A 19,341-nucleotide genomic window follows, 5' to 3' on the forward strand; every position below is an offset into this window, starting at 1 on the left:
ACAATTACATTAAATATGGATAGATTAGTTGACTTTTGTTTATATTTGAGTCCAATAAATGCATGCACTTGTTGCTTATAATTGAAGCGAGAGGGAGTAATAATCAATCCGAGTGAAAAGTGATTAAGAATGAAAAATAAAAATGATATACTTAACTCTATTTGTTGTCATTGTAAAACTCGATTTAGTATTTTGATCTTCTTGTAGACGCGGGGTTGCACTGTGTTAGACCTGAATGCCTGACTTTTAGCCATATACCATTTGCCAGTCATCTTTTTGTTAGCTACTGTTTCTCTACCTTGAGTTGGTTTTAGGTTGAGGATTTTTTTAATGTGTTCCTTCATCTGATCATTGTGATTTTTACCTTTTTCTATCTTGATATGTTATTCCCTTGTAGGAAAGAAAAATAATTCATGTAGTATTTACTATTATTATTAAACAAACACTGTCTTGAAGAAGCAATTCTGATTGCGCATTTCATGCTCTGCTCTTGAATTTTGCAGCGTATGGTCTGCAGCTGTTCATGCACTCACAGCGTTTATAAAATGCTTTATATCTTCTGATGTTAAGAATGACGGAGTTCTACTTCAACCAGTTCTTGTATACCTTAACAGGTATCTGTGCTGTTTTATTTATGGTTGTAACTTCATTTGACAGTTGATAATAATTACTGACCTATGTGGAAAACAGTGCATTATCTTACATATCGGCATTAAAAGCCAAGGAACTTCCACATGTGAAGCCTGCAGTGGATACTTTCATCATCAAAACTTTAATAGCTTATCAATCTCTCCCAGATCCTGTGTCATTTAAAAATGACCACCCTCAGATTATTCAACTATGTACATTTCCGTTCAGGTAGTGTTTTTATTTTTCTGTCATTTACTATTTTGATGGGTTTGACTTCGTTTGCGAATACATGAAAATGGTGTTCCAATTTTCTTTAGTTCATTGAGTAATGATCCTCAATTCCTCATAAATGTCATATAACTGATGTTTTAAACTTGTAAAAAAAATAATGTAACAATGCCTTTCTCTTCATTCAAAATTTTCTAACTGATGTTGTTTCAAGGATTTTTCTGTTTTGGATGATTTGGTTTTTGGTAGAAAAGATGAAATAACGATGAATTAAATGTACGGAGTCATCTTCAACAAAGATAAAAACACAAAAACGAATAGGTAAAAAATAGAATGCTGCTCAGTTCCTCATAATTTTTGTTATGGAAACCCTCTATGTAGACTTATAACTTCCAAATTTCTATTTTGTATAATTAATGGAGAAATAAATTTCAGAAGAGAAATGAGGAGAGAGATTACTGTCTGAGAAGAAATAAGATTTTTCCTAAGCCCAAAACTACATATATATCTGAAGTGCTCTAAGGATAAAAGGGTGATCCAGTGCACAAGGCTCCCCCTAGGTGGGGGTCCAGAGATGATACATGTACACAGCCTTAACCCGGCAAGCGGAGAGGTTGTTTTCATGATTTTATCCTGTGACCTCCAGGTAATAAGGTGGAAGCTTTTGCACCAAGGCTCACCTTCTACCTAAAGCGCTTAAAGATAAAGGACATAAACTTTTTTCCAATTTTTATGCTTATCAGAAATGTTTACTCCGTTTAAGAAATGTCCTTAAAATTGTTGGCTTTTTACTCCAACCAGATAAAGCTGAATACAAATTACACATTGTAAACGATTCTCTAGGCCATCATCGCATCTTTGTTGTCATTCCTGGACTACATAAATTGATTCGCGACAATGAGAAGTTAAATCCTTCATAGTTTGATGAAAATAAATACCCAAAGAAAATACTCTTTTAGAAAGCTTGATGCTGAAGGAACTAGGGTTGTATGAAAAATTGAGTACTGTGTTAACTTGTAATAAATTAAGTAAATGTCACAAAAACAAGGAGGAAATTCTGCTTAACATTTTTCTTTTACTTATAAACACAAACACATTTTCAGGTCATATCACATCCACCGTAGAACTCTTTAACAGTTTTCTTTTATTTACTTCATTCATGTAACAATTGATTAGACTGTTAAATCTTCGTTGATTGATCTGCGTATTTGTTATTGCTTGTTTGAATAAGACATGCTTCAGAATGTGAAGAAAGTTCGTGTTTGAGGATGCTGTTAGACAAGAGAGATGCATGGTTGGGTCCGTGGATTCCCGGAAGGTCTCTATCTGACTGTTATACAGTTATCTTTTGAAGTATTTTTTCCTAATTATTAGGGTGAATTTTAATGAACACCTTGGTGTTAGATGAAATTCCAACCGGCTTGTCTTACCTTTATATTTATATTAAACAAGGGATTGGTTTGAGGATGAACTCCGAGCTTTTCAAGGTGGAAAAGATGGCCTCATGCCTTGTGTATGGGAGAACGAAATTTCTAGCTTTCCTCAGGTATTATTTACTTTGGATAAATTTAAAATCTGGAACTATTGGCAAAAATTATATTCAGTTCAGGAACAATCTACTACATATGTGTAGTTAACAATATCCAAATGGTAGTATTTTTTATTGTGTTATTTGTATTTTGACAATAATTGTTCAGTCATCTATTACTCATTTAGTTAGACTAGTTAATTACTGAAAGGAGAGCATTAATAGGAAGAAGAGAGTAGATGGGAATCAATTGATATTGACTAGGAAATACGTCGTGGTAAATCATCGCGGTTAGGATCGCAGAAGCTCGGGAATCTCTTGAATATGCGATAAGATTGGTGTAATATATTACACTGAATCACATACAGACACGATCCAGATACCGATTCAGCACTGATATCCTGCCAAAAAATCATAGGATTCTACAGTTCTACAAGTAAACTTGTTATCTTTACAACAATGCTAATTGCTGTTGAAGCCAAAGAATCGTTCTATTCTAACCAATAAAGGCTGAGCTAGCCAAACTTAATATCTATTCTAGCTCTTACACCAAGTATATGCTGATAACTTGATATATATCGAGAGTCAAGAATGTCTCTTGCTTGTTTGAGGACACATTGACGAATTATCGGTAAGATGGTTTGGCCTTGTGAGGAGAATTCATAGATGGAGGATAGTATGATAAATAGATGTGGTGAAGGACTATGAAAGACTATTGGGAGAAATCATTTTAAAAGGCCTTATTCAGAATTTGTCACTTGGTGAAAATGTGGTGAAGGACTATGAAAGACTATTAGGAGAAATCATTTTAAAAGGCCTTATTCAGAATTTGTCACTTGGTGAAAACATAGTATTTAACGGAACAAAATGATGTGATTTGATCTATGTAGCCAATCTCATAGGAAATGTGCTTTGTAATTATTGTACAATATAAGTTAGAATTTCTTTGTAGTTTCATTAGTACAGCTTGATTTGTTTATCCAGCTCATTTCATATATCCTTTTCCATGCAATGATGTTTTAGTTGTTATTGTTTTTATCATGATTATTGGATGTGTTTCCATTTGCTAACAACTTAAATTTAACCTTGAAGCCGGAGACAATAAGCAAGACTTTGGTGAACCATATGCTTCTTTTCTTTGGGATCATATTTTCCTCTCAGGTAGAGCATCATACAACCTCATTATATTATTGTAGAGTTCAGTGATTGCTTGTTCCTGTTGTTGAAATAAATTGGTAATTTATAATATCTCAGGATAGTGGTGGTATGCTGTCCCTCCTTGGTGTTATTGAGCAGTGTCTGAAAGCTGGGAAAAAACAACACTGGCGCACATCTAGTATCACCAATATTTGTGTGGGCTTACTTGCTGGCTTTAAGGTTCTATATATCCTTCTAATGTATTATCCAAGTTCCTTGTGTCAATCTCACCGAATATTAATATACTGATTTCATTATCCTTTCCAGTCTTTGCTTTCTTTTCGACCACAAACATTAGGACAAGACATTTTGGGCTTGGTGCAATCTATTTTTCAGGTAGGACACTTTTAACAAACACTATCACTCACACATTTAATTATTTGTCAACACTAACTTTTGCTACTCCTTGTTGCCAAATTTTGAATGGAAGAGTATTTTGGTGGAGGGAGACATTTGTGCATCGCAGCGTAGAGCATCATGTGAAGTTCTTGGATATTTAGCTCGATTTGGAAATGATATCTTCACTGCTAGAATGGCAAGTTTTTTAGTCTGCTTCTCAAACTGCATGTTAATTCCACTGAACTGTGATTACCTAAAACAATTTTTTTCCTCTTACACACACTCATATATAGCTTCTTATGTTTTGTCTGTGCTATTTAGTGCTTTCATTTCTGATTTTTTTTTTTCATCATTGATGGTGGCTTGCAGACTAGATCACTACTTGGTGACCTAAATGGAGTAACTGATTCCTACTATGCTGGATCAATTGCTTTGGCACTTGGCTGCATTCATCGCAGGTCACTGGTCAATAGTTTGCATGTTTATTTCATCAATTTGTCAAACCCCACCCCCTCCAAACCAAGATATCTTCCTTCCACTCAGAATTACTGATAAATTTTAATTTGTTTGATTTAGCTTGTCTGTTTTGTATCTCAAATTCTTCATTAGCTATAAAGGATACATGTTTGACTAGTTTAAGAGAAGACAATATATTATGTCCAGTTTTATATTTTCGAGTATAGTTCCCACCAAGGATGATGAAGTGGAGGTTTTTAAATTAGAAAAATTTGGTAAGAAAGAAGAGATATACAAAGAGAGGAGGATAAGAAATCCTTCACAAGAATAAAAGTTCAATGAAGCTTGTTGAGAATCGTAATTACGCACATGAGAATATTATATATTGTAGTAGTACAGTAGTTCTAACAACCCTCTTCAAGCTAAATAAATCATATGAACCTAGCTCGTTACATATATAACCAATTCGAGGACATCTCAACTCATTGTTGGAGACATCTGCCAATAGGTCATTTGAATTTTATAATGCTAGTCCTGCTGTCTCAGGATACGATCTTCTCCCTAATGAAATGACAATCTATCTCAATGTATTTTGTACTATCTCATGGAATGCTGGATTTGAGAGGTTGATTGCTTGGTTATCCCCAATGAGCATCATCTATGAAACACACCCAAACCTCTGTTCTTTAAGCAATTGTTTGAGCCATTTTAGTTTATAAGTAGGTGCAACCATTTTTTCTGCACTGGATTTTGCTACAACATTTTGTTTCTTGCTCTTCCAAGAGATATAATAAATATTGGTGGAAATTGTTACGTGATAAACTTGGTTAGCTATTGAGATATAATAAAAAGAGTGGTTGTTATTATTAATAATAATCATAACAGTGGAAATAAAAAAATTTACACTTTTATTGTGGTTTCTTTACAGAATTTGTGCTCCAGTTCATGAAATGATTTAATTCAGCGTAGGATTAGACTACAAAAACCATATTGGTTCCAATAGAGGGTTTACACTTTACAGTGTTGTTACTTGTTGAACCCTTTCTGTTGCATTATTCTTGTACATTTATAATCTCAGCTTAGATATTTGGCTGAGCAGATTGATGACTATTCCAGACTTAAATGACATTGTATATTTTACTTCTTTTTCCTATAACTCTATACATGTCTTGACAGTTTTTGTCATGTATATCTTGCTGCAGTGCAGGAGGGATTGCATTGTCAACTTTAGTGCCTGCAACAGTGAGCTCTATTTCCTCACTGGCTAAAAGTTTGGTACCTAGTCTGCAGATCTGGTCTATGCATGGGCTTCTGTTAACTATTGAAGCTGCAGGCTTGTCCTTTGTTTCTCATGTCCAGGTATTTCATTTCATATGCCAGCAGCATCTTGTGATCAGTATATTTCTCACATATAGAACAGATAGTCTGCTTTTCCCTTATTTTAATGAAAATATTTCGAATTACCAACAATATGCTAGAAACTGGCATCGATATAAAAAATTACTGAATAGCAACTATTTACTATTGAACAATCTCTGGAGAAAGGTTCCCAATCAGAGATGGAACATTTTAGGATTCGAGAGACAGTTCAGAGAAAGACCCAGTTCCTACCAAGAATTCGAGAGCCTTGGACCTTTCCCTTTCCAAATAGTCACTCAAATATTTTAGGATCCTGAGGATGTCCTGTCTTTCCTTATTTTAGCACAAAAAGAAAGTACACACACTCATAGTGCTACGAAATGTCTCTAATTGATTCATCTGAGCTAGTGATTTCAGTTTTTTATTTTATTGATTATTACAGTAATCATGTTTCTTCAACACTGAAAGCCCTTCGTATCCTTTATCAAGAAAAGAAAGAAGGAAAAAAAACCCTTGTATTTCATACAAATTTACACGGACATGGCTCGGAAAATTTGTGCCGATGTTGCCACCTGCTTATGTATTATAGTTTATTTCTGCATTCTGCATCCTTCATACATTGATCTATCTTTTTGCACCCAAAAATCAAGAGAAAAATGAAGGAAAAGAAAGGAAAATGTTTGCTGTTCTTTTGTTAATGTGACGGAGTACCTCATTTTATCCCATAATATTATCTTTGATATGATTTTATTTATTGTCTTTATTTTTCTTCACAGGCAACCCTATCTCTTGCAATGGAAATTCTTTTGTCTGATGAGAATGGTTTGGCAGACGTTCAGCAGGGTGTTGGCCGTCTTATAAACGCTATAGTTGCTGTTCTTGGTCCTGAGCTTGTACCAGGAAGCATCTTTTTCTCACGCTCCAAGGTAGATTTTTTGTGAACTATTTCAATATAAGAAACACATTAAGAAGAAAGAGAAGATGATTGTAAATAATTTGGAAGATGGGAAAAGTATTAATAAAAAAAATTAAAACAGTAATTAGGCAAAGCTATCCAAATTCTCATCATGACTGTTTGGTAAGCTCCCATGAGAGACCATGAGCATTAGGCACTCCAACCATACTGTAAAGTTGTGCATATATTTCTTGTTGTCACAAAACTTTGACTTTTCAGTTCTACCATAACCATTGCGTTAAATCTATTCATAATAAAATGTAAACTTCGTACATTGTTTTTCCTTTTCAGTCTGCCATTGCTGAGATAAGCTGCTGGCAAGAAACTTCAACAATGCTTGAGTATGTTTCTTAACTCCATGCTTTATCATATAATTAACATTTTCTCATAGCCATCAGGTATTTTGCTTTTGGGAAGTCTTTTTCAGTTAAGCTTTGCTTTTCTGATGATTATCGGTAGTTTTGCTTGTTATACTGCAGGAGTGCACGCTTCACTCAACAACTTGTTCTTTTTGCACCGAAAGCTGTTTCTGTGCACTCCCATGTTCAGACTCTTCTCTCTACATTGTCATCAAGACAGGTTTTTTCCTTCATATTTTCCGTTATTGGTAAAATTTGTTATTTACTCTTTCCAACTAACTCTTTTTCTTGATCCAGCCAACTTTACGTCTTCTTGCCGTGTCTACTCTAAGACATCTAATTGAGAAAGATCCGGTTGGTTTATAACCCTGAAAGGATTTTCAATATAGATATATTAGTGTATATTATTTTTGTGCTGAAAGCTGGTTTTAAACTTTACAGGCTACCGTTATTGTTGAGCAGATTGAAGAAAACTTGTTCTTTATGTTGGATGAGGAAACTGATTCAGAGTATGTGAATATGAAAAAGAAAAAAAAAGATTTCTTACTCTTAACTGCTGATTAGTGCTTGGGTTGCTGAGCCTGAAACCCTTGTCTTTTATTATTAGTAACATGAAATTATTTTAGGTTATTGGCAATACATATTTTTTGTATCTTTATTCTCTTTTGACATATAAGCATTTATAATAGAGACCCAGAGATGTCATACGGAATACTGATAGGTATATGCCATTCTCCTAGAGAAGTCATCAAAGAAAATACAAGTTAAAAACTATAACAGTTAGATCTCTAACATACATGACACCTTGGAAAATCTCATGTTAAATGTGGAAAACAAAAACTTAAACTCTCCCATAGAGGCATTTGTTTCAACGTATGTGATTGCATTCCTAGGAATAACATTCCCAGAAATGCTATGATTACTAATGTTATTCCAGTTAGGAATTAGCTAACTAGTTGGTTAGCATTATCCTATGTATTTAGAAATATTTTTCAAAATTTTATGGTGTAGAGAGAAGACATCTAGATGTTGTAGTATGCAGAGTAGATCAGATAATGGAGAGTCAGATCAAGAAAGGTAGAGGAAAACCTAGAAAAACTAAGAGAGAAACTATTAGGAAATATTCAGAGGTTAATGAGTTGGATTCAATATGGTTTAGGATAGAACATTATGGCGTAATTTGGTCCATGTAGCCGACCCCACTTAGTGGGATAAGGATCGGTTGTTGTTATTTCAAAATTTTAGCTATGGTCAACCATAGTTATCATTTATATTTTATTAAAAAAATTAGATATTGGCGAACAATAGTAATTGCCATTTGTCTTTTACGATTATGAAGCTTATTTCTTACTTCTTTCATTTGTGCAGAATTGGTAACTTAGTACGAACCACAATTATGCGATTACTCTATGCATCATGTCCTTCTTGTACATCACATTGGATATCAGTATGTCGCAAAGTGGTAAGCTTTCTATTATAAAATTCATATTTTTCTACATGGTTCACTATGTCTAGAAGTTGTACAACAAAAAGACATGAAAAGTAAAAACAAAGAGTGAGAGAAGGCTCTAGAGTGAACCTTATCCTGTGAAAAAGCATAAGATCATATGCTATTGTTCCCCATACAACTGTATGTTATAGTGAGAAAATGGACTATACAGCCTGTGGTTTAGTGACACATGAATGCATTGTATATGTTTACAACACGCATGTTATCTCGTCAAGCTACCCCCCCCCCCCCCCCCCCCCCAATAAAAAATGAAGGCTGATATTTTTCCTGGTTAATCTATTAAGTTGGCAAAGTTAGTAGTGATGCTTTATATTGAGAACCTTTCAGGGATGAAGAGTTATCAGCTTTTATATGCTTGGTCCTTTTATGCACATTACATAAGGAAGTTTCAGTTTCCAAAACAACTATGTTACCCGTATAAACTCTGTATATGCTTTAGCATAGTGGTATGAACTGGTTTTATAACAAGACAACTAGAAGGAAGCAAACTAGGGACAAGCTCCAAGTGCAGTATCTAATGGAATTACCTACATTAGAGCAAAAGATGATATCAGAGAAGCAAGAAATGCTTTTGCCCGATGGCTTAAGCCACCCCTTCATTACAGAAATGATCCTTTACCCATTCTTCTCTCCCCTCAGTAGTCCCCTTCCTCCCGTTCCCCTTCATAATGCTTTCCATAACATTTCACTAAATCTTGACAATGGTTTAATGGGGGATTATCGCAGGTCCTTGCAACATCAACGAGGAGCACTGAAATTAATAACAATGCAGAAAATGAGTTCACAGATGGTGATTCAAGTTTGAACCTTAATGATGAAGAAAATATGGTTTCTGGCTCCAACAGCACGCAGAATTACAAGTTTCAAGCTTCCACCGGTGCAGCTAATAGAGAGAAGTACCTCAGATATAGGACTAGGCTTTTTGCTGCAGAGTATGCATTTCTCAATTATGTAATTTAACTTTAGCTATAAATACATTGAACCTACAATTACTACATCTTTATAAAAAATGATAAAAGTTTATTCTATTTCAAATTTGTATAAATTCACCCCATCCTTTTTTACAAATGAAGATAATTAAAAGAGGCTTCTGTCATGTCATATTAATGTATCTAAGGATATGTTTGGATGGAGGGTTTTGGAGGGGAGGGCTTACTTTTCTCTTTTAAATTAAAGACTGAAATGTTTATTAAAATCAACTAAGTGTGATTGAAGTATTATATGATCATTTACATTGTTCTTTAACTTTTTTTTAAGATACCAAATATATTTTAAAATAGACTTAGCCCTCCAAACCCCCCCTCCCAAACAGACTCTAAGGCAAAAAACATTCTCATCTTTCAGTGAAGTATTAAATTAAAAATTATGTCTTGATTTATAGAGTCTGATCTTTTCCTTTGCCAATTAAAGAATCTTGTTTTTTAGTCTCTGTATTATTGTATGTAATTTGAGTCATTAATTTTACTGTAGATGTTTGAGCCATCTACCAGATGCTGTGGGAAGAAGTCGTGCTCATTTTGACCTCTTTTTGGCAAGGAAAGAACATGCAAGTGGGAAGTCCCCTGGTGATTGGCTAGTTCTCCACTTGCAAGAGTTAATATCACTTGCTTATCAGGTACTGCTGACGAATTAGAATATATGAGCAGTGAATAATTTACCCTTTGTTCTTGTGAAATATTAAAGATGTATTAGAATTAATCATGTTCTTCCCTGTCATTTTTTCTCACATCAGATTAGCACAATTCAGTTTGAGAACATGCAGCCAGTAGGCGTCAGTCTTCTTGGCACTATTGTGGATAAGGTAGTATGTTCTCTATGAAATATGATGGCTGTGCTTATTCTATGTTCTCCCCTCTCTCTTCATTTTTGATAACTTAATTGCAAAGAGTCTATGGCATCTATAACATCTTGTTATTAGCTTTAGTGGCTGTGGTAGAAAAAAGGAGAGATAAGGGTGGGGTCTGCTAACCATTATTCTCTATTATATTTTACATTTTGGCATGTGTGAAATGCATGTATCTTCGTGATTTCTTTGCGCTTCTGGTATGGGTCAGGGTCAGTTATGGCTCTTTGGTGTTCAGAAAATGGTATCTTTATGTGAGCCCCCCTGACATATTTAAAGGCATTGGAGAGCCTAATTCTACTGAAGACTTATTTTGTCGTTTCTATGTAGTACGTGTCCCATATGCACCTATGCCTTTGGTGATCTTTTGTCCTCCAAGATTACTTTTAATGTTTATTTCTTATCTCTAATTGTATTTGTTCTTTTATCCACACACAATGGCACATATTTTCCTCTGTCTAAACAATTGGGGTTAGTTTTATGGTTAATTACTTGGTAAAACAAATATGCGTTGTTTGGCCAAGTATTGAAGAGCTCGATCTCTATTAATTATCAATAATTATCAGTTTCTTTTATGCTTAATTTAATGTTGTGTATACTGCATGGCGTATCTTATCATCTCCCTACCGGTTAATTTTTGTTAATTCGTTCTTATATGTGAATTTGGATTTACAGTTTGAAAAAGCAGCTGACCCTGAGCTTCCTGGGCATCTTCTACTTGAACAGTATCAGGTATTTCACAAGATGTTTTTCACCTCACGAAATTGTTTACATAACAAGATCTCAATCAATTTTACTTGTCAACTAAGTTTTTTTATTTTTTTTATTTTCAATTATCATTTAGTTTATGCACATGATTGTGTGTTTAAACCTCCTATTGAACTGATACTTCATTTTCAAGGTTATGTAGATTATGAGTCTTGATTCAATTGGAATAACTGAAACTATTATAAATACAGGCTCAGCTAGTCTCTGCAGTTCGTACTACCTTGGACACATCTTCTAGTCCCAGCTTATTGGAGGCAGGCTTGCACTTGGCTACCAAGGTTGCTGCTTTCACCATTCTATTCATTTTCTTTACCTTTGGAATTGATTTATTGCATGTTTTGAAATCCTCTGAAGTTACTATTATTCATCTAATCATTACTCTAAACATACGTCACGTTAGTCATTTGGAAGTTGGAAATATTTTAGGGAAGTTCCTCGACTATGAAATTAAACACAGTTTATAATCAGTTAATGTAATAATTTCAGATATTAACAAGTGGAATAATCAGTGGAGATCAAGTGGTGGTCAGGCGCATATTCTCTTTGATTTCACGCCCACTGAATGACTTTGAAGACATTTATTATCCTTCGTTTGCGGAATGGGTCACAAGCAAGGCATGTGACTCTCTTTGTTATATAAACTTGATATATTTCAATATTTTTAAATCTATTTTATAATTTACATATCTTTTTTACAATTCACATTTTAGATCAAAATAAGACTTCTGGCTGCTCACGCTTCTCTCAAGTGTTATATATATGCATCCATGAAGAAGCACCAAGATGGAGTTTCAGATGGGTACCTGACATTATTACCGTTGTTCCAAAAAAGCTCGAGTGTTCTAGGGAAGTACTGGATCCATACATTGAAGGATTATAGTTATATATGCTTGTGCCTGAGCCCAAAGAGGAAGGTAAGTCTGAATATGAACTTTCCAGATATTGATGGGTGCATACTTTCATATCGGAGATGAACCTGGATCATTATGATAATGTTGGTGTCTTCAGGGTTTCTTTCTCATTCTAGTCGCACTTTACTTGCAGGGGAATCTGTTTCTTGATGGGCTGCAATCGCCTATTGTTTCTTCAAAGTTACGTCCATGCTTAGAGGAATCTTGGCCTGTAATTTTGCAAGCACTTGGACTCGACTCAGTTCCAGCGAATTCTGAAGGACAAGATTGCACCAAAGCCTCAGTCAGAAACACCGACAAACATACTGAGGCTACATGTCAGTATAGCATGGTCCATTTGAAGTTTGAAGATTTTAAGTTCCTATGGGGATTTTCTCTTCTTGGTCTGTTTCAGTCACAACATCCTGTCCTGTATAGATCAATTATACAGTTGGCTTTTGTTAATACACAGCATGGTGGGAACTCCCCAAGAGATGAAGTGAAACCCCCAGGCATGAAATTATATGAAATTGTACTGCCTATGTTTCAATTTCTTTCAACTGAGAGTTTTTTTGGAGCAGGACTGCTTAACGTGGATATCTGCAAAGAACTGCTGCAGGTTGGTGTTGTATCTTACAGTATTATATAACACACAGTTCGAAGACAGCATTTTTTTTGCTTTTTGCAGTGAATGCACGATGCAACCCTCTCAATTTAAGACGACATATTTTTATCTTCATGATATTTCCTTGTACTTATTATTTAATTTAGGCTTAAATATGAAAATAGTCCCTGCAAATATCTGACATTTTGGTTTTAGTCCCTGTAAAAATATTTTTTTTGGTTTTAGTCCCTGCAAATATAAAAAATTTGGTTTTGGTCCTTGGCATTTTGTTTTAGTCCTTGTAAAATTGATTCATATTGGATTTGGTCCTTGTAATATGTAGAATATTTGATTTTAGTCCCTCAAAACGAGGACTAAAATGAATATTATAGGGACCAATTTCAATATGAAATGATTAAAACAAAATACCAAGGACCAAAACCAAATATTCTATATTTGCAGGGACTAAAACCAAAAAAATATTTTTATAGGGATTAAAACCAAAACGCCAGATATTTGCAGGGACCATTTCCATATTTAAGCCTTTAATTTAATTTGATTAGAACAAGTAACTACATATCCCTCATTTATTTAGTTTATGAACTTTGTATAAGAGTAATTATTTCTGCCACGGTGAATGCAATAAAAAATATATAGGATTGTGTGAAACATAAAACCATTCATTGTCTACTCTTAACCTAATAGCTTAAGTTTTTTTAAGATTTAGTCCTTTATATTTTATTAAATCCTTTATTGATTAACCTAATAGCTTAAGTTTTTTTTTAAGATTTAGTCCTTTATATTTTATTAAATCCTTTATGGATCAAGTGGTTGATAGCTCAGTCCTTTGCAATTTACATAAAGTAAATGCATAGTCTTTGCTTTAGGGTCCTTACATGAGGGAGTGTGTAAAACCAATAATGTTTCTGCATAGCCAAGTAAGGAGAAATTCAGTTCAGTTCAATTTGTGATTTAATAAATTGAGCCTGGTGAAACATGAGGTTCTCTGTTTTCTTCTGTGTAAACATTTAATACAATTTTGGAACTGCAATAGCATTGAATTGGGAGCACCTGTACATTCTTAAATCTACCGACAGTCTGAAATGAATGATTGATACCTTGTTCGCTGCATCAATATATCAATGCCAATCCACTATGTATGAGGATATTGGACTGTAAAAGAATTATGCTTGTTTTTATTCGTGACAATTTCTTTGAACATGTCCTCGTGAGCATAGCTCAGTTGGTATGGACAATGCATAAAAATATGCAAGGTCTGGGGTTCAAACCCCGGCCACCACCAAAAAAAAAATTTCTTTGAACATAGTTAAATGAACATAGTTAAATGTATATAAATTGAGGAATGGTCATGGAGAGAATTCTCATACTTTTATCATGTTTAATGGATGCAGATTCTTTCATATTCTACATACATGGATAATTCTTGGAATAGTCTTGCAATATCGATTTTATCACAGGTACACATTAGATATATTGATTTCAGGATTGTAACTCTGCATAATTTTTTATATCCTTATAGAGTATATTTTCCTGATTAGGCCCAATTTGTTCTTGAATGGCGTGTTAATCTTGTGAGCTGCTTTCCAATTTGGTTAATTTTTTTGACGTCTGAAGTTCAAATTTCATTTGTTTTCCCTACAGGTTGCACAAAATTGCCCAGAAGAAATTTTCAATAGTGAAAATTATGCTTTGATAACACTGGAACTTTGTTTACACTACCTTTTTAAAACATTTCAGAGGTAACTGAATTCCTGTGACTAATAATTTATTGTAGTTTCTAACTTGGCATTTTTGCATAGAATATATTTATAATATGCTAAACATTCATGTATGTCTGTTGTGCAGTATTAACACGATTCCGGCGGATCATCCAAGCTCCGAAGTTGATGTGATACATACACTATGTAGTACAACAAGGACAGTTATTAACCGTATTGAGACCAAGGTGTGTCTGTTGTGTATGATTCTAGATTGCTTTTTTCTATCTGAGCCAGTATGGTTTTGTGAACATTTAGAATTCTATATTTTCTGAAGTCACGGTTCAATTTTTTTATCCTAAAAGATGATCGTCATTACTGACTTTCGCTTATTATGATTACTTAGATGACCCAGCATCCAAAATCGATGGTTCTGGCATTAGTTTTAGTTGGCTACAAGTGTGTAAGGGAGGCTTCAACTGAGGTTTACTTATCAGAAGCTATTGAGATGGTCAACTGTACAATTCCTTTGCTTAAGAGAATAAGTGACGGTAAGCCATTTTACTCCAAACCAGTTGTAAGCAAATTCATACTCCCCTCCTTTCTTGTGAATTGCTAGTGTGACTATTTAACGAAGAATTCCTCTTTTTTTTTTCTTCTTTTCTTTTCTTTTCTTTTTCTGTAGTTTTTTTTTTTTTTTTTTTTTTTATAGTTTTGTTTTAATGGATGTATTGTTAAAATATTTTTGTTGGGAAAACAACTTGAGTCCCACATGGTTCAAGATATTTTGATTGAAACCAAACATGAAGCTACCAATGTAGGAGCAAAAAAAATTAATTTTGATTCATTCAACAGCACAACTAAAGGAGCTATTGTCATTCTTTTTTGTAGACGAGGCTGCACTGGAAGATAGCATTCTCCCTCTAAGAGAAATGTTTGAAACTTGTTTGAGGGTGGTTGCTGCTTTGACTAAGTATGGCATTGAGGAATTCCATTTGCAGGAGGTTAAGAGTTTAAACCAACGGAAACTAATACAGGCAAAGCTTGCATTTTCTCTTGAACAAATTATAGTAGTCGCGAAACTGGCTCTTGAAAGTAAATATGCTGAAGATTGTGAAGCAAATAAATCCATCTGTGTTATTGCTCTGAGATATTGCATACGTTGTTTCCAAACTGTATTCAGTGATTCAAATATGCAGGTAAATTAATATATAAGAAATATCTCACCATTGCTGTTACCCAGAAAGAAATACCAACGACTGAAATTTATTGTTGACAGGTCCAAGTTATAGGTTTACAATTTCTTAAAGCCAGGATTCAAAGAGGTGTAAATACAGAAGATAACTCATTCTTAATGTTTCTTGCTGGGGAGCTAATTACTGATATTTTCACTTTGATCCACAAAATGTTAAAGGTATTGGCAATATGTGCTTTTGTTTTGCGATTAGTGTGTGTAATAATATCATTAGTTCATTTTATTTGCTCTGGAATTTTGTAATTCATCGTGTAGCTAAATCATTTTATATTTCTATTGATAGCAGAAAAATATAACGAGAGAGTCGGTAAACATTGCTAGTGAATGCTTGAGTCTCATGGTGGTGTTACAAACCCTGGCTAAGGGTAATGACTGCCAGAGAAGTTTTATGACCCTTCTTCTAGAGGCCATTGTCACGATTTTCTTGTCTACAACAGACGGGTTCTCTCCGGTAATATAACTTCAACTGAGAGTTTTTTTTGTTGATGATTTCGTTTTTGATGAATAAACTGAGATTTTCTATTGCTAGAGTAAGCTCCTCGAAATTTTATTATTCATTTTTTTGATCATGCAAACGAATGACAGGAAATAAGAGATTTAAGAAGCACAGCCATTAAGCTTGTTTCTCGCCTTGCTCAAATTCCTTCATCAGCCATGCATTTCAAGGATGTTTTACTATCAATGCCTCCTCTGCACCGCCAGGAACTTCAGGTATTTTCGGTGTTACAAATATGTATATATGTGGACTGATTATTGACATCTATTTTGTTGAACTGTCATAATTTACGATTTTCGACAAGTCTAACTGAGCACCTCTAATTCAATTTCCATGATGGAGATTATATTTTGGGAATTGAAAATTTCTTTTTCTGTGGATAGAAATAATAAGCTTCCGAACTCTGGGTTACCAGGGCCCTTTTCCCCTGGGAACCAGAGGGTTAACACCAAAAAAAAAAAAGAAAAAAAGAAATAAGCTTCCATTATAATTTCTATCTAGTTCTTTATTAAAAGGAGAAAGGTTAACCAAGAAAAATGATAAGATATTTTGCAGAGGATAAGATGACATCATTCCTAATCTTAAATAACAAACATGTAGCATTCCAAAGTTTAGATGGTTTGAAAAAAATAGAGAATCAACAAAATCTTGCGTCTTGGATTCTGTTACAGATGTTTAGGAACTTTGTCCATATTCTGATTAACTACTGTTGCTTACTTCTGTTATGCCACTACATGTAGGGTGTGATACGAGCTTCTGTGACAAATGATAAGAATCAAACAGAACAGAAAGTACCAGTTTTGGATATTAAAATGCCAAAGCCAGCGGTAAGAAATGAAGAGAAATATCCCACACCTTCAGCTGCTGTGATGCAATCAGATGAGAATAACGAGGAAGAAGATGAATTCAGTGAAGAAGATTGGGATGCTTTTCAGTCTTTTCCTGTCTCGAAAAATGAAGGTGGAGATGAATCAAAAACAGAGCATTCTGACAAAGAAAAAGATCCCAGCATGGTTGAAAGCTCATCAGATTTGGAAGGTTCTACTGGAGATGTTGAGTTTCAAGAATCTGCTATTTCTAAATCCATTAGCAGTGAAAAAGAGATGAAAAGTGATGAAAGCGTGGAGGCTTTCAAAGAGAAACATGATCAAACTGATCCTGGTGCTGAGCCACGTGATAATGAGCATCAAAAGATGGAGGAAAAACTGCAAAGCTCTAGATTTCAAGAAGAGGCATCATCAATCTCAGGAAATGAACTAGAATCTTGTGAAGATATGCTTGAACAAATAGTATCAGATTCTCTGGCACTTCAACAAGGTGTTTCTGAATCAGATAATGAACATGGTAATAGAGGTGAAGAAGATGCTAAGAAAGACGATGTGGATGAAAATGAGAGTCGTGACTTTAAGCAAGGAATGTCTGAAAGTCCAGTAGAAAGGGAACATCAGGAGATGGAGGAAGAATTGCGAAGCTCTGGGCTTCAAGGAGAGGCATCAGCAATCCCAGTAAATGATCTAGTTTTATTTGATCAGAAGCCTAAGGTAGAAGCTGAAGGATCAAGTAAAGAGGATATGCCTGAACAGCTAGTTTCAAATTCTCCGGAACCTCAGCAGGTTGTTTCTGAATTAGATGAAAATGAGAGTCGTGACCCTAAGCAAGGAACGTCTGAAAGTCCAGTAGAAAGCAAACATCAAGAGATGGAGGAAGAATTACAAAGCTCTCAGCTTCAAGAAGAGGCATTAGCAATACCACAAAATGAACTAGAGGTAGAAGCTGAAGGATCAATTGAAGAGGATGTGCCTGAACAGGTAGTATCGGATTCTCCGAAACTTCAACAGGGTGTTCTTGAGTCAGATAATATTGAACATTCTAACAGACGTGATGAAGACGGTAAGAATGAAAATGAGAGTCATGACTCTAATCAAAGAACGTCTGAAAGTCCAGTAGGAAGTAAACATAAAGAGATGGAGGAAGAATCGCAAAATTCTGAGCTTCAAGAAGAGGCATCCTCAATCCCAACAGTTGAACTAGATCATTGTGATCAGAAGCCTGGGGTAGAATCTGAAGGATCAGTCAAAGAGGATATGCCTGAACAAGTAGTATCAGATTCTCCAGAACTTCAACGAGGTGTTTCTGAATCGGATAACAATGACCAATGTAACAGATCTGATGAAGATGCTAAGAAAGACTTGGCAAGTGAAAATGAGAGTCATGACTCTCAGCAAGGAATGTCTGAAAATCCAGTAGAAAAAGAACAGAATAGTACAAAAGAGTGAAGTCAATATCAATTATTCCTCCCATTGCATGTAAACCGCATCAAGATATGATTTAGTGTCATTTTTCCCATACCAAGGAATTATATGTTGTATCTTGTTTTATATTATAACCTCACCTTGATTTGCCAGGTTACTTGTTTTGTTGGTTTATGGAGTTCCAAATTTTCATAGCTATAGTTTTATGACATTCAACCTCTATTCGTAATTTGTTGCTGAACTGAATGATAGATTGCTATCTATCTATTGACTAGTTATAAAATTCAAGTCGTGAAACCTGGTTGGTTTTTAAATCTATTAAGTGTTGTTGAGTTACTTATTATGATACTACCTTTACGTCTGAAATTTCAAATTTGAATTCTAGTGTATATTTTGGTGAAAACATTTATTGGTTTTTTGGGATATCTTCTGCGTGCAACCGAAGAGACTAATTATTTGAACTTCGTAGAATCTCAATGAGTGTCAAAGCTCTTCCTCAATTTTTTTTTTTTATCACATGACATCTATTTGGAGTATTTCACTCTATGTCAAATTATAGTGCAAAGATCCGTGGAGTATTTTAAATCAATTTTAATGAGGTTGTGCATATCTCAAGGGTGTAAAAAAATATACTTAAACAACCAATTTTAATGAGATTGTGTGTATCTTCAAGCAGTCATCATTAGTAGCACGAGCTTAACCAACCAATCAACATATATATTGCTTTCTCTCAAGAGTATGAGTAAAAAAGAGCGCACCTAAAGAAGATAAGACAACTTCCTGATGAGAAAGAAAGTTGCTTGATGATGAAGGTAGTGGAGATCTTGGGGTCATGTTTCAAAGCATAGTAGCACGACGAGTATGCATATCACTTTCAACAGTCGCGCCACACATATGCCATGAATTGTTAATAATGACCAAATCCAACTCCAACAAGTAGTGGGGTGCCAATTG

At 34.6% G+C, this 19,341-nt stretch overlaps 1 protein-coding gene across 4 annotated transcripts in view; it reads left to right on the forward strand.

Annotated features, from left to right (window-relative positions):
• Positions 1 to 18,705, forward strand: part of SWEETIE (HEAT repeat-containing protein) — a 30,449-nt gene extending 11,744 nt beyond the window's left edge. For 3 of the 4 annotated variants that reach the window (XM_085726283.1, XM_085726285.1, XM_085726286.1), the window contains 33 exons: positions 504 to 614; positions 691 to 858; positions 2,090 to 2,176; positions 2,311 to 2,404; positions 3,479 to 3,547; positions 3,641 to 3,763; positions 3,851 to 3,919; positions 4,014 to 4,118; positions 4,292 to 4,380; positions 5,581 to 5,737; positions 6,514 to 6,663; positions 6,984 to 7,033; positions 7,172 to 7,271; positions 7,349 to 7,405; positions 7,493 to 7,560; positions 8,420 to 8,513; positions 9,288 to 9,493; positions 10,032 to 10,176; positions 10,294 to 10,362; positions 11,080 to 11,136; positions 11,364 to 11,450; positions 11,659 to 11,787; positions 11,883 to 12,086; positions 12,217 to 12,681; positions 14,079 to 14,144; positions 14,329 to 14,426; positions 14,533 to 14,632; positions 14,791 to 14,935; positions 15,276 to 15,583; positions 15,664 to 15,798; positions 15,923 to 16,090; positions 16,225 to 16,350; positions 16,876 to 18,705. In XM_085726283.1, coding sequence (XP_085582409.1) covers positions 504 to 614; positions 691 to 858; positions 2,090 to 2,176; positions 2,311 to 2,404; positions 3,479 to 3,547; positions 3,641 to 3,763; positions 3,851 to 3,919; positions 4,014 to 4,118; positions 4,292 to 4,380; positions 5,581 to 5,737; positions 6,514 to 6,663; positions 6,984 to 7,033; positions 7,172 to 7,271; positions 7,349 to 7,405; positions 7,493 to 7,560; positions 8,420 to 8,513; positions 9,288 to 9,493; positions 10,032 to 10,176; positions 10,294 to 10,362; positions 11,080 to 11,136; positions 11,364 to 11,450; positions 11,659 to 11,787; positions 11,883 to 12,086; positions 12,217 to 12,681; positions 14,079 to 14,144; positions 14,329 to 14,426; positions 14,533 to 14,632; positions 14,791 to 14,935; positions 15,276 to 15,583; positions 15,664 to 15,798; positions 15,923 to 16,090; positions 16,225 to 16,350; positions 16,876 to 18,411 — 5,635 coding nt within the window. In that variant the 3' untranslated portion in view covers positions 18,412 to 18,705. The remainder of the gene's footprint in view (positions 1 to 503; positions 615 to 690; positions 859 to 2,089; positions 2,177 to 2,310; positions 2,405 to 3,478; positions 3,548 to 3,640; positions 3,764 to 3,850; positions 3,920 to 4,013; positions 4,119 to 4,291; positions 4,381 to 5,580; positions 5,738 to 6,513; positions 6,664 to 6,983; positions 7,034 to 7,171; positions 7,272 to 7,348; positions 7,406 to 7,492; positions 7,561 to 8,419; positions 8,514 to 9,287; positions 9,494 to 10,031; positions 10,177 to 10,293; positions 10,363 to 11,079; positions 11,137 to 11,363; positions 11,451 to 11,658; positions 11,788 to 11,882; positions 12,087 to 12,216; positions 12,682 to 14,078; positions 14,145 to 14,328; positions 14,427 to 14,532; positions 14,633 to 14,790; positions 14,936 to 15,275; positions 15,584 to 15,663; positions 15,799 to 15,922; positions 16,091 to 16,224; positions 16,351 to 16,875) is intronic. The other variant, XM_085726284.1, reaches the window with a different exon arrangement.
• The last annotated feature ends 636 nt before the right edge of the window (positions 18,706 to 19,341 follow it).

The sequence above is a fragment of the Medicago sativa genome, chromosome 7, assembly GCF_051527215.1.
Source record: "Medicago sativa cultivar Bolivia chromosome 7, Bolivia_mono, whole genome shotgun sequence".
Lineage (NCBI taxonomy): Eukaryota > Viridiplantae > Streptophyta > Magnoliopsida > Fabales > Fabaceae > Medicago > Medicago sativa.